This window comes from Enoplosus armatus, chromosome 20 (assembly GCF_043641665.1).
Source record: "Enoplosus armatus isolate fEnoArm2 chromosome 20, fEnoArm2.hap1, whole genome shotgun sequence".
Lineage (NCBI taxonomy): Eukaryota > Metazoa > Chordata > Actinopteri > Centrarchiformes > Enoplosidae > Enoplosus > Enoplosus armatus.
In genome coordinates this window covers 11,683,015-11,697,586 of record NC_092199.1, presented here as the reverse complement: position 1 = coordinate 11,697,586, position 14,572 = coordinate 11,683,015, and the positions used below count along the sequence as shown (strand labels likewise).

Sequence of the window (14,572 nt, the reverse complement as noted above, 5' to 3'; positions counted from 1 at the left end):
CTATTTGGTAAGACATTGGTACGCTCCCAGTTTGTTGCATCTCTGTATGTCAGCTGATGGAGCAAGAAAATCCTTTTCCGAGCGACATATGTGTCCTATCTGTCTCTATCTGTGTCGATCCAAATGGGATGTTGTTAATTAGTTAAGTGGTGTGGAAACTTTTGGCATGCTACATTGTGCATGCACTGTGATCTGTAGTCCTCCTAATTACAGTTGCATGTCCGTTCTCATGATCAGGGGCAATCGTTAAAGAGCTCACAATACCATTTTTGTATGTATCAGAGTTCATTTGCTTTGAATCATGCCTGAATTACAAAATACCGTGTGTCCCTTAAAGGCAGTCTTGACAGGAATGAATGCGTTCTGAACTATGCTTGTATACATCTGACGCACATTAGAGCGCGTCATACCTCTGAAAACATAACATATAACTAACATTGTTTTGAAGGCTTGGCTTTGGTTAAGCTGTATGCAGTACCTGTTCTGATCTACAAGAACACCTTGGCACTAGGGCGCCCTCTTCAGGCACCTGGGAGACTCCGATCTGATCTGTCGGTCAACCTGTATGGCTTTTACACTGGTTGCCAATTGGTAATTTTAGTGTTTCTTAGTTGTGCATGATTTAATAAACAAGTAATGTGACTAAAAATAAAAACTGCTGAAGCTCATGAAACATACTTTGTAAAGTATGTAAACATGTCTTTCAAAAATATGAGACCCTTTGATAACTTGGTATGGTTTCTCTGTCATCATTTCCATTCCAGTATTTACAACCAAGTGACAACTCCAAAGAAATAAATGCATTAATTCCTGTCTGAATTATCTGACAATTGCAATTGTGTTACAACACAATTAGACAGAATTACAACTCAGCTTTTAATTGTTATCCATAAAGTTTCCACATGGTATTTTCTTGGGTCTATTATTATGCTCACTATTGTCACTGTCATTAAATTTGTACTGTCTTTTGTCTGTATTGTGCCATTCAGTGCCAGAGGTTTGCACCATTTGAGCTATTTAAATGAGCTCCCGGCTTGAGTATCAATTCACAACCGAGGCTTAAGTCTAGCCAGCAAGACTGAAAGAAACTGTGTCACCCAATAGCGTGGGCTCCATTGTATCTGTGAAAGGCCTAAGCAGCACTCTGGGTATTGTTTTCTTTAAAGGGGAGTCAGGTTACCTTGACAACCGCAGGATGCCTACCCATAGGCCCTGAAACAGAGAAAAGGCACGGCTGGAGAAGGAGGGAAAGAAAGCGAAAGGAGACAAAAAAGGAGGCAAGATACTTCCCAGCCCCAACTTTATTTCCTTTTATTTAGTTTGTGTGTTTTGAAAACAGGCCTGATGGCTGCCAGTGGGTTGGGACGGAGACCCAAGGAGGTGAGGATCTGTGCGTGCATGTGTGTCTGTGTGTGGTTGTGTGTGGGTGGTTGTCCATGTGCTGGTTTGTCTTGTACCGCTCAACTGTTGACATCTCTGTATCTGTCTCACTTTGACACAACAGACAACAGTTTGGTGACGAACTGCAGTTTTGTTTCGTTTAGGTTCAGTATTTCTGTCAGTTTTAATGAACATGTTCAACACACTCGCAGAAAGACCACAGGCTGAAAAGGCTTTCATGGCCAGTCATGCTGGCAATAGCATTACTTTGAAATCCATTTATGCCTACAGACTTTATTGATGCAATTCATGCGGAAAGTGTGACCGTTCATTTGCAATTTAAAGAAACTACAATGGCTCTTCAGTGAATCCAAATATGGGAGTGGAAAATGTAATTGTGTAATTCTATTTTTCTCTGCCCAAGACACAACTACATTTAGTTGCATTTACTGTTTTTTCCAATGTCCTTGTTTTGACAGTGAGATCCAACGTCCTGTAACCAGAGGGCCATGCATGTTGCACTGCGGCCACGCAGGTAAGGCTCGGCAGCGTTAGATCAGTAGCTAATCAGTGGCCAGGAAGTAGTAAAAATGTACAGTAGAAAGTAAGTGATGCTCCTCATCTCATCCATGCCTGCCCCTGCAGTGTGCACCGACATTTGGATTTTCTTCCTTTTCTGTGGAGCTGGATCTCCCTAACATGTGACATCACCAGCAGATATCAGGCCAACTATCACAAAGTAATCTGTTGGCTTCTCCTATGCAGCTTTATAGCTGTGCTACGTTTCCATACTGTATATGCCCCAACCACAGACATGTGATGTGGTGATGAGTGTCCTGACAACTTTGATTAATTGCAGATTGATAGAATAAAATGGAAATACGTTGTCTGGATCTGAATCTGGAGCTTTATAGGCACTAGGAGACCCTTGAAACTGTTTGTGCATGTACTTGAGCTTGGCTACGCCGTGTTTCTTTGGGTAAGGGTTGGCAGGTTTACTGGCCCGATGAAAGCGAGAGCTCTCTGCCCCAGTTAAACTGAAGAGTATGAGCAGCGAGCAGACACATGCTATAATGGCACATCACCCTTCAGATATTTGTTTTGACACACCAGGGTCCTCACTTGAAGTCATGGAACAATTTATTTCCCCACATTCTCAGTGTATTTGATGAAAGGCGAAGTCAGGCTGTATGTTTTTATTGTATCAAATCGGCTCTTAAAATCAAATCTATGAAGTTAAAAGGAGATTTAACTGGATGGTTGTGACCTTTTATGTCATGTCCAATATGTGGCCAATAAACATACTAAGAAAATATAATGATAGCATATCTAGAGTTGTTATTGCACATACTGCTGTGTCTGTGCTTATTGAGGCATGATCTTCCATTTTCAGACTCACGTGTACTGCAGTGATTCACAACCAGGGAAGATCCTGGGGTTAATTTTGCAGTTGCTCTGGGGGACGTGGAAAGATTGTAGCTCAACTCATCTCATTTGATTAAAGAAATATATAAACGCACATATTGAGTCAACTATAATCTCAGAAATTGAGGGTGTGCAAGCAGGAAAGTCTAAAAAGTTAGTTAAAAATACTGGATAAATGATTGAAGTTCAATGTTCAAGGTACATTTATTTGTCATTCTACAACACAGGGCTGCACAATGAAATGAAAGTGGTATCCCCTTTCATGCTACACACACAGAACATATATGCAAATATTTAAAATTAGAATAGAATAATAAAAAAAAAAGTTGATAGCTAGAAGTGATAAAGTGAATAAAAAGTCCTTGAAACACGAAGCTTCTGCCACTCGAAGCTTACTTTGAGAATTATGAATGCAAACTTGACCAAACTAACCTAAACATTGATAGTTCAAGTACATGAAAATATATTGTAACAAAATCCACTCATAAAGAGTGCTAAATAACATATAGTTATTGGATTGGGAACCACTGTTGTGCTGTTTGCTGTAGCATTTGAAGAGATTTCTCTGTCTATTGTGCCCTCTAGTGGTTGCCTGGTGCTCTGTCTGTGCCTGTCTGTGTTCACCCTGCTGCTACAGAGCCTCTGGGTGCCACTTGAGGTGACCAGGGATGAGCCTCCTGGGAGGTCACCTGAGGAACAAGGTAACTCACATGCACATGGTTTAGTTTAGAAGTGGACCTTTGTTAGAAAACTTTTTTAATGGCAGGTATATTCATGGACCCCCAACATTGTTTATGAATAAAGTACATTTATTCAAATCAAATTTTGGAACATACTTTATTGATCCCTGGGGGGAAATTATCCGTCCCCGTCAGATGTGAAGTCCTCACACTAAGCATTGATTGGGGAAATAGGGCAGCAGTGGTGTATATTTTGCAAAGATTCACCATCTTCCCAGTGTCAGATGAAGCTTTGTACACAATCCGCGGTGGGTCCTTTCTTGTGTCTGACAGTTGTGGAGTTTGTGGCCAACATAAACCCCTGTTCAATTCAATTGTCTGGCTAAACTGTTTCCCTAAAGGAGGGTATTTAAGGGGGCAGTAGACATGGTTGTTTGGGGAAAAGCTTCCTTCCTGGTTTACAAGGAAGAGACAAATGCTGTCAACAATCTCCCCCAGAGTACGTTTTTCTGTAAAATCAGCGTTCTTTCTTATGCACCCGATAAATAAATTAGCATATTCCTGTGCTGTCCTAGACGTCTTGATCTACGTTCAATTGTCTACTTTTTGCTTTTGACAGAATCTTGATTTAATAATTTAACATAATTTGGATAGTTGCTGGTTATGTTTTCTTTTTCAATTAGACTCCTGATAAAAATGATACAGATTCATGATTCATTTAAGTTTTTGGAAGTTTCTTAATTCAAAGGAACTTGATTCACTTCTGAATTATATGAAACTGGCTGAACCCATATATAGCAACTCATTTATGCATAACATTTCATTCAGTCACTAAAAGTGTCCATCTTGTTAATAATCGGATACACAGGTTTAACTTAAGACAGAACAAACACATTTTCTTGTGAAACACAAACCATGTGGCTGCTGATGAATCAGTTTCAAAATGTAATCACAGAAGATTACTGGTTATCCAAATATCCCAAACCTTTTCTTTTCAAATTCTAGGATTTTCTTTTGTTGTAGCAGACAATGGTGCATCTCAGCCACAGACCCACAATTGCTCTGTGCTTTGAGGGACCCACCACGAGCTGTGTACAAAGAGCCACCCAGCGATTGTTGTGTTGGAAAATACACCACATGGGGGAAACTGAAGGTCAGCGCACAGTTTATGCTAAATTTAATTATGAAATCAACCCTTTTTTTGCCCCCCATCGCTGGCAGTGACATGAAATTATTAAGTTGTGCCTTAAGGAGGTTTGCTTGCTTTAGAATAACAGGGTGATATCTGAAAATCTCTGTAATTCTTATCAATTTAGGCTTGAACAGGATGACATGCAATGACATTAAACTGAATTATCTCATTCGATTTTCTCTATGAAAAAGAGACGAGTTGTTTCTGACACTGAGGATATTTATGTCAGTAGACTATTATATTATTTCAATAAAACTGACTTGTGTTATGAAAACACATAATAAGGAGTTTTGTACGCACATATTCTGTCTCCATGTGATCTGACAAACAACTTCTAATATATTTTCTACTATGACATGACAAGTAAGTAAGGGTTGCGTACACACACATAGACACCTTTACGAGTTTTAAAACTGTTTGGTTTCGTGGTTATCTCACACGACCGGCGTGTTACAGGATCCCGCCTCTTCTCTCCCGTTCACCTCTCGGTGCACCTGTGCCCAAAGGGCCCCTGGGACCGTAAGTAGTGATATGCTGACAGTCAGCTGAGCAAACAGAGATGAAGTGACATCACCAGTCTGTGTTCATTTACTGTGTATCGCAGATTAAAGCTCTATCCCAAAGGAGATCCTTATGACCTCAAATCAACCCTAACTCCACCGGCTACACCCCCTCCACCTCACAAAATAGAAAAAACACACTGTAAGTAGTCTTTCCGGACAACTGTTTCCAACTGTCCCGAATATAACACTCAATATTCTTCATTCACTGCCAACTCTTTTAACAGTCCTCCTTGCTTCGTACAAACATTTCAATCAAGACATCCTTGATCTGATCCGCCATCTCAAATAGCTTATTTAGACCTGCAGGCTTTTACAACACACATTCACTGATTTTATGGTGAATTCACTGTTATGGTATGTCTGGTAACTACAGTAGAATTTCTGGCAACCAGCAACAACAACACGTTACACTGGATGGCCTATCAGAGCAAACCCAAGAGGAATTGTAGAGGTTTTTATTTAACATTGCAGCAGTAATAATATATAGACATCGTAGCCCACATTTTATGGCCTTAAAGCTAAAGGTGTGTTTTTGACAGTGGGTTTTGTGAATGTTGGAAGTCCTTTTCTTTATTATTGGTTAAAGCAGTGGGTCAGGACCCCGCCAAGGTTTTTTTTTACTTATAAAACATTGGACATTTTCACTTCAGGCTTCTATAAATTAGGAAAACATACTCTTTGGCTGAACTGCTTACAACTCATTTCTGCATTAAGGCCTTTGACAAGGTCTTTCAAGGAGACTCACAAGGCAAAAAGGTTGGTAGCCACTGGCTTAATGGATGCACAACACCTGACTTAAATCAATGTAAATGCGGCTAGCTTGACCTTGTTGGACTACATGTTGAAATATAACTTTAAGAGTGTATGAGGTCAGCAATTTGAGCTTAGCGCCACCTTAAACCTAAACATACAGTATGTCTGTGTGTGTGTGTGTGTGTGTGTGTGTGTGTGTGTGTGTGTGTGTGTGTGGACCGTCTCTGAAACCACAGAGCAATGCAGGGCTCCAGTTACACTCAGAAATATTTGGTTGAAATGATGACTCACTACCATCTTTATCTGTCATGAAATTGTCGTTCAGGAAAATCCCCCTCTGTAAAAATGATTAGATGCCATTACTGTACCCCCTACATGGAATATGGAAAATAAACAAAGCCATTCACTTATTTCAAGATTGACATGATACACAGTATTACTACTTAAATGTTATGATAGGTAGCATATGATACTGTACATACATGACATACCATGTTGCATATACTTTATGTTATAGGTCAGCGTGGTCTCGGCTTTCGTAGGCTGGCTCTTCGCTTGGAGGCTTTGAGTACTCAGGTGCAGCGGCTGAGCCGAGAGAGAGGTGTCACCCAGCTGAACAGAGATGATCTCAGTCTGTTACTGCAGAGGTATTCAACAACATCCGTCTTAACATGGAACATCTCAGTACAGTGAAAGTACAGATACAGCTTATTGTGGTTACATGTGGGTTTGGGTCTGTTTTTCCAGCTTTAGACAGGACCAGCAAGGCTTAGCCCGCTTGATGGAGAGGGAGCTGAAGAGAGTGTCTCAGAGGCTTGACCAGCTCAGCCGCCATCATCACCATCAGCCTCACACGCCATCGCCACAGGAAAACCTCAGAATTCACACAGGTGAAGCCCAGACTTTCATTGTCACTTATTCATTTGTTTTATTTTATTACTTTTGGGGGATTTGGATTGATTTTACCTCCTTAATATAATATACATGTTCAAAGATTTTAGAGTTGGCTTGAACCTTGATGCTCTATGACATGATGGAAACTAAAAGGATAAGACAGGCAAAAGATCTGCCATCTGTGCGGCCCACTTTACTCTGGACAGAGAGTTTAGCAAACAGTTTTGTAGTTCACTCTTTAGTCTGGATTGGTCGTGTCCTGTGGGCGGACAAGTACAGGATTTGATTTCAGCAGATAGGGCGGATCTAAGGGGTTTAAATTAGTTCGACTGGAGCCCCACAGTGAGATTTAGAGTGAAAAGACAGCTGTATAAGGCTATTACATACAACTCTTGCCTAGTTAAGCTTTAATTTTACTATGTACTTTGCTAGAAAGCAGTTCATTGTCCCAGCTAAAACAGAGACGTTAGGGTTTGTTCCAGTTATAATATGATTTAACATTCTAACTACACCAAATAAATAGACTCCCCCCTCCTTGCATGTTGCCAGCTTCAATAATTGCAAGCTTTTCTGTGGTTTACTGCTGTGGTAGTGTGATACTCTGAGCCAAATGCACGGTTCATAGCCTCAATAGAGGTTAACCACACAGTGAAATTAACAAGCTGTGATAATAGAGGGTGTGAATGGGGGGGTTAAAGGGCAGTGGGTGCAGGTGGTTATGGGGGATGAAGTCCTTGAATAGAAGTTTAACAAGTCCCACAGAGCCAGTGCCGATGAACTGGCCGTGGGGAGGAAAAAAAGTTTACGCCTGCACTACGACCCTCCCGAGAGGTGTCAGGTGAGAGTCGGGTTACGCACCCTTGTTGGCATGCGAGGGGTTGTGTGTGTGTGTGTGTGTGTGTGTGTGTGTGTGTGTGTGGGCAGTGGGGATGAGTGCTTGCATGCTTACCTCCCTTCCTGAGAAAGGGAATTCATAAATCTCGGGCCACACAGACACCATACCGTGCATATGTGAGTGTGTGTGCATGTTGACACACTTGTCACACATGCCACCCGCATGCACACAAACACACACTTCCCCGTCACCAGCCTGTTCGCCCCTTACCCTCTTCCTCTCACATTACCTCACACCCATAAAATATGACTGAATTACCCAGGAGTCCTTTCACCAACTTGTCTACTCATACTCTTGTTTTTGCAGAGGGAGCACTTTTTTCTGTGCTTCTATAGCACATCACTGTTTTTAGGCTTTCACACCTCGGCTGTGCCTACGAGTTTTCTTATCTTTTTTTCTCTCTCTTCCTTTTTACTAGGTTGTTTTACATAGTTAAGGACTGTGTGTTTTGGCATGGGCTAGCATTGTAAAAGGGTATGTTTGGTAGGAGGCAGGTGGGTCAGGTGTGTGTGTGTGTGTGAGCGTGTGTGTTCATTCCAGTTGATTGACATTGGCTAGAGATGGTGGGGGGCTTACGGGAAACGGCCTCTGAGAACACACTGCCTCTACTCTAATGCCTCTTACACGCATGGCAGCACTATACATCGTGCTGATGGCTGCTATTCATTGTGGACGTTTCCGTCGAGGGGCTGTATATCAAAGTTATTATCCACTGTTCTTCATTACCCGCAATGAGTTAACTCTACAATGTACTTTTTGTTACTAAAGCCAGGATTGTGGAATAATGATGCTTTCAAAATGGCCACATAAAGAAAAACTGTGCGACGGCTAATATCTTACCCACAGGGCCCAATGAGAAGTGTGAGGTGCCAATGGATCCTGCATATCCGGTGTGTGCGGAGAAAGTGGAGGTGAGAAAGTGGAAATATATGTGGTAGCATGAACTTCATGACTCTGTGTGTGTGCACTGTTGAAGTGCTTACCTTTAAGTTTAATATTTGGTTCCAAGTATATGAGCTTGAGCTGGATATGGAAATACCATTTTAAAATAATGAGAATAGCATTGTAGACTAGCTAAACTAATCTGCATGAGAAATTACTGTATGTAACCAAACATGTGCCCCGCTTTTCTGACTTATCATTATTTTGATTTAACATCTGTCTCTCTGGCAGTTTCTGCGGGCCCGTTGGCAGTCAGACCCCTGTTACGCCTTTTATGGGGTGGATGGTACCACCTGCTCCATAGTGACTTACCTCAGCCAAATAGAGGACTTTTGTCCCCCTCCTCTTGGAAGAAACCGCTCTGCGCTGCCATGGCACCAGAAACCTCCCTCCTACGCAGAGAAGGTACAACCACATCAGGTCTCATGCCACTGAGTATCACTGTACTATTCATCTTTGCACTACCTCACCGTTTCACACTATAATTGGACACAGGCTGAGATACGTACAACTCTGAGCCCACTGTATGAGGTCATCAGCAACAGCAGTGGTCCTGCCATAAAGTTCATCCGGTCCAGAGTGGAGAGGATGTCTGAACGGTGGATGCAGGCTGGTCTCAGGATGAGGCAGAGCAGCAACAAGACAGTCTCGACCCAGATGAGGGTATAAACCCGCAAGTCAACTCTGCCAAACCAAATTAATTTCTGAAATGACGCCAACATATGTTTAGAAGTTTTCAGAAACATGCCTTTGTGACCGTAATGTTTATGTAAAGGGTTTTTACTGTGTAGATACTGATTTTTAATATTATTAAAAAAAAAATTTTCTTACACTTATTTTAAACTCACTTCCGTAATGAATACAATATGAACTGGTTACCCTTTCCTCTACTTAACTGCCATGTTGGCATCCATTAAAGATGGATTTTGGACTTTATAACGTCCCCACCTCTCATCCTCTAGGTGCTGCTTTATCCCGGTGCCCTGGCTGGGAGTGTGGGCCAGCGTTTTGAAGCCATGGTGGAGACAGGGGGTCCTCTTGGGGAGCTGGTCCAGTGGGCTGACCTCAGTGCCTGTCTGACAATCCTGGGCCACAACCTAACCTTAAGCACCTCACAGCACCAACTCCACAGGTTAGCACCACTGTCTGATCCCACTAGTTACTTTCATCTGATACAAAATATTATGTTTATCAATGCTGAATGATGCTGAGCAATTAGCGATCACATTTATTGTGATTGGTCCAGCCTGATAGGTGCTGCCCCAGGCCGAGGCAGCTGTCCAATCCAGAGGCCCCTGACCTTTGACCTCATCTATACTGACTACCATGGCCTTGCTCACCTTCAAGGCGCCATGGGACTGGCTTTCCTGCATTACCAGTACGACCACAGTTTTCTAAATACATAATTATGCTTCTTTATTCTCTGAATGATATCTTTATTTTACATTTACACTGTTTTAGAAATTCTGCAAGGAGCTGCAAGTGTGTTTTGTGGTCTTTGAACCTTCCATGTAGCTTGCATTAAAGTGTGACATGGTTTTAATGTGTCGGCATGCTGTGGCTTTATTGCATGTTTCACAGTATACAGTACCAAACTACAATGTCAACTTAAAAAGAGGAATACAATCTTGTTATTTTGCTTCCTACAAAGTTTTGGCCACAACCTTTCCCCAACACACCTCATGTGATCATTGCTGAATTGATAAATTTGTAGCATACCAGAGTGATAAGATTTTGTGATAAACCTTTTAAAAATCATTCTAGGTGTCGCTTCAGAATCCTGGACTCTTTTGGCACTGAGCCGGCCTTTAACTTGGGGAGTTATGCACGTAGCCATGGATATAAAACACTGTGGGGCAGCTGGGGTCTGCAGCCTCTGCAGTACATGACCATGTTCCGTAAGTCTGTGTGTGTCTGTGTGTGTGTATGTAATCATGTAAACGTGTAACTCAGTGTGTGAGACTCAGTACAGTACATTGATTCAGAAAAAGCACTTATCAACATATACATATATATATATATACATTTACGCACATATTTATATCTTGCTGCCGCAGCACTGATCCTTCACATACACCCCTCTAAGCGTCTTCACAGTGAGAGGATTAATAGCCGAGGTTAAATAAACTCGGTGCCCAGACAGAGCTTTCATTCCAACACCTCTCCCTGTCATCTTTCCCACCCTGCCGGGAGATGGAGGCAAGCTGGACGCGCTGGGCCGAGAGCCACCCTTCATGCCTCAGCCTGGAAACACTGTTTATTTGTCCTGCTGAAGGGGAGAGAGGGACGGCTGCTAGCTGATGGCGGAGAAAAGGGCAGAAAGAGAGAAAGACAGCAAAACAGAAACAAAGACACAGGAAGAAGAGAGAAAAGAAAGAAACGGGGGAGAGGAAGATAGTCGATTGAAGGATTGCGCCAAACAGCAGCAAAAACACTGAAACCAAGAAACTTGCTTCCCATCCAAAAACTCCCACATGTTGCATGATCTTGATCATATCAGTGTGTTGTTGCATATCTCTGCTAATCTGACAGGTGAGTGTGTTAAGCGGTTAGACAGGTGTAAGAGACAAGTGGGGACAAATGGAGCTGAAACGGAGCCAGGAGGAAATTCTGTGCTGCTGTGAAGGTGAATGAGGGGAGATTTGGCCTTGACGCAGGATAGAAAGACACACACATATACAAGTCTTGTAGAACTCGAATCAGTGCTTGCACACACACCTTTACTGGCACATTCCTCGTAAAGTAAATACTCATCTTTCACACCTTCCTCAGTGTGTCGGAGAGCAGCAGGGTGGCAGCTGCCTATCCAAACAGCCAGACCTTAACCTCTCATATACATGGAGTTCTCATTTCCTTTAACTGCTGATTTATACTGCACAGCATGTTTTTCCTCTCTCGTTGAATTTTAATCTTAACTGTTATTCACCTGTAGTATTTTTGGCATGCATTGCCAGTAATGGTTCAGTAAAAGTGGTTTCGTTGATCCTCTGGTCACATTTTCCATACTTTTTCTTTTCTGTGTAGTCTTAAAGGAAGATTTGTGCACAGGCGATCACCACCTTGATTGGTGTTCTTGGTACCATAAGTACTGAATTTAGTTTCATTACTTACAAATAAAGTAGTTTAATACTGAAAAATTTAATTTCATCTCAAAACACCGAATGAAGTTGAAGTTTTCTCATACAAAGGTAATTTTGTGATGGGGGTTGGAGGTTGAGCGCATAGACATTGAGCACAATGTCTGTGGTGCAATTTATTTATCTTTTTACATTTCATCTAACTGCTCTGTGTTCTGTCATCTGTAGCTCATACTCCCGATAACTCCTTCCTGGGCTTTGTGAGCGAGGAGGCAGCGAGGGAGGAGGTGAGGGAGGAGGAGCTGGAGCCAGACACCTACAGGAAAGACAGTATAGCAGTCGTCTATGGCAAACAGGACTATATGTGGCAGGTATAATGAGCAAAAAAGTAAAGCATATGTATGTAGAAAAACTGAGTTAGCAAGAAACATGTCAAGACGCCAGCTACTGCACGATTTTACCAAGACAGCTCAGTGTTTCTGTGTGTGTGTGTGTGTATACAAGGGTAAATCTGAGTATGTGCGGTTGATCAGTGAAGAGCTGGAGACCCATGCTACAGTCTACCAGCCTCCAGGACACACTTCCAATCTGCCCAGCTTCATCATAAACCATGGCCTGCTGACTCAGGAACGCTTCCTACGACTTCTCCGCAGAGCCAAGGTCAGAATAAAGCTGTGAAGCTGGTGAATCTGATTTTTTTTTACGTGCATGTATTGTATATGCTTTTCCTGTCCGTCCTGCTTTGTTTATAGTTCATGATGAATCCTCATTAAGATGCAAAATAATATGTCTTCCCTCTGCTGCTTCCCTCTCAGCTGTTTGTAGGACTTGGGTTCCCCTATGAGGGCCCAGCTCCCATTGAGGCCATAGCTCTGGGCTGTGTCTTCCTTCAGCCGCGATTTGACCCACCACACTCATCAGACAACAATGACTTCTACAAAGGCAAGCCCACCACAAGACAGGTAGGTAGCTCCTCAAAGTGAAAAGAATTACAGTTTGAAGTGAATATAAATATACATTCTTTAGATCTAAAGACAATAAATAACTTCGGCTCACAGATCTCCTCCCAGCACCCGTATACTGAAAGATTCATTGGCAAACCCCACGTGTGGACCGTAGATGTGAGCAACAAGACTGATGTACGGGAGGCAGTCAGAGCCATTCTACGCACAGAGGTGGCGTATATACAGACACACACACCTTGTAATCCTATAAATTTCAGTCACAGTAGCACTGAATAAAAGTGTATGTTTTTGCAGGTGAAGCCTTTCACTCCCCGAGAGTTCACGTGTGAGGGAATGCTGGAGAGGGTTCACGGTTATATCACTCACCAGGTACGGAGATGTAGCCACGTAGGGTAGACCTGCTCCTGGACTTTTTGGTGCTCCCTTCAGAGTCTATGAGTGGAAACCCTTATAAACCTGTCAACTGATATATAGCTTTACCAGTACATTAGGCTGGTGCTTTTATGAAATGATCCACCTCTATTATGATGACTTATCCTCTGCAACTACACTTCCATCTAAATTAATTTTGCAATCATTACTTCCATGTCACTTAATTCTTCACTTAAAAGACTAATATGTTCATAATAGTCTGAATTGTATCACTGAATTGGCAGGTTCAGTCAGTCTTAGAGCTGCTAAATAACATAAAATAGGTGAATTTCTTGCTTGGTTCAAACTCTCGGCATTGTCAACTTTCTTTCTCTTGAATCCCTCCAGAATTTTTGCAGTAAATCTGTCCCTACTTGGCCACCAGAAAGTGCTCTAAGGGTGCACCTGGGTCCCCTGGGTCAGTCATGTGCAAGTGTGTGTCGCCGGTCCTCCCACGTGTGTGAGCCTGCTCTGTTTCACCACCTGAACAGTCCTTCTGCGTTCACCAGGTGAGAAATCAGCAGGTACACTCTGCACAGGTGTGGGGGGGAGGGCAGTTTAATGCAGACAAGTTCAGAGCTGGGAAATTCCAATGAAAGGGCTGAAAATCAAATAGTAAATGGTAAACTGGTAAATGGTCTTCACTTATATAATGCTTTTCAACCTTAATGGTTCCCAAAGCGCTTTACAGATCAGGTCACATTCACACATTCACACTTGAGTAAGACACTGAACCCTAACTTGCTCCTGATGGAGACCAGCCAGATCAGTGTCTAACTCAAGGACACTTCGACATGCCAGGGATCGAATCCCCAACCCGCTCTACCCTGCTCTGCAACAGTGCTAACCACTGCGCCACCATGCCGCCCAAAATTAACTCATTTTTGGACATAGATCGACAGTATACATTCAGTATTTACACTCCTAAACCACAATTTCATTTCCCATTTTGTAGACTCGGGATAGGCTGCTCCAGCATGGGGCAGGAAGTCAGCCACCTGTTTCCTTCCTACAGCCCTTGGGGTCGACACTGTGGCCTTCAGCGGGAGCCTCTGCTGTTCAGTTGTGCCGGCTCTGACCCTTCTCACCGCAGACTGTGTCCCTGCAGAGCTCACCTACCTGGACAGGTGGCACTGTGCCCTGACTGCCTCTAAACAACACTGTGAAAGAACTCAGGAAACAGCAGGAAGAGACGAGGAAAAGGGTAATAAGATGAAGATAGCACCAAAGAGCCATCTGCAATGCATACTGTATAGGTAAAGAACTCATGTCGACCAAAGAGAGACAGCTGTCCTGCCAAAGCTACTGAAAGCTTTGTGGTCTTGTTTGTGGATCTCATGCCAAATCGAGTATCATTTACACATTGATATGAGTTGAAAATCAACCATTTTCAGT

The 14,572-nt window shown here is 42.6% G+C and overlaps 1 protein-coding gene across 1 annotated transcript; it reads left to right on the top strand.

Annotated features, from left to right (window-relative positions):
* Window positions 1-1,889: 1,889 nt before the first annotated feature.
* LOC139303536 (alpha-1,6-mannosylglycoprotein 6-beta-N-acetylglucosaminyltransferase B-like) lies at window positions 1,890-14,331 on the top strand. The gene is made up of 17 exons (XM_070927383.1): window positions 1,890-1,915; window positions 3,391-3,506; window positions 6,511-6,640; window positions 6,741-6,883; window positions 8,629-8,693; window positions 8,956-9,129; window positions 9,220-9,387; window positions 9,687-9,856; window positions 9,971-10,102; window positions 10,489-10,622; window positions 12,030-12,172; window positions 12,306-12,461; window positions 12,617-12,763; window positions 12,860-12,976; window positions 13,061-13,135; window positions 13,526-13,686; window positions 14,133-14,331. Exons 1-17 carry the CDS (start codon window positions 1,890-1,892, stop codon window positions 14,329-14,331), a joined length of 2,256 nt encoding a protein of 751 aa, XP_070783484.1.
* Window positions 14,332-14,572: the final 241 nt, after the last annotated feature.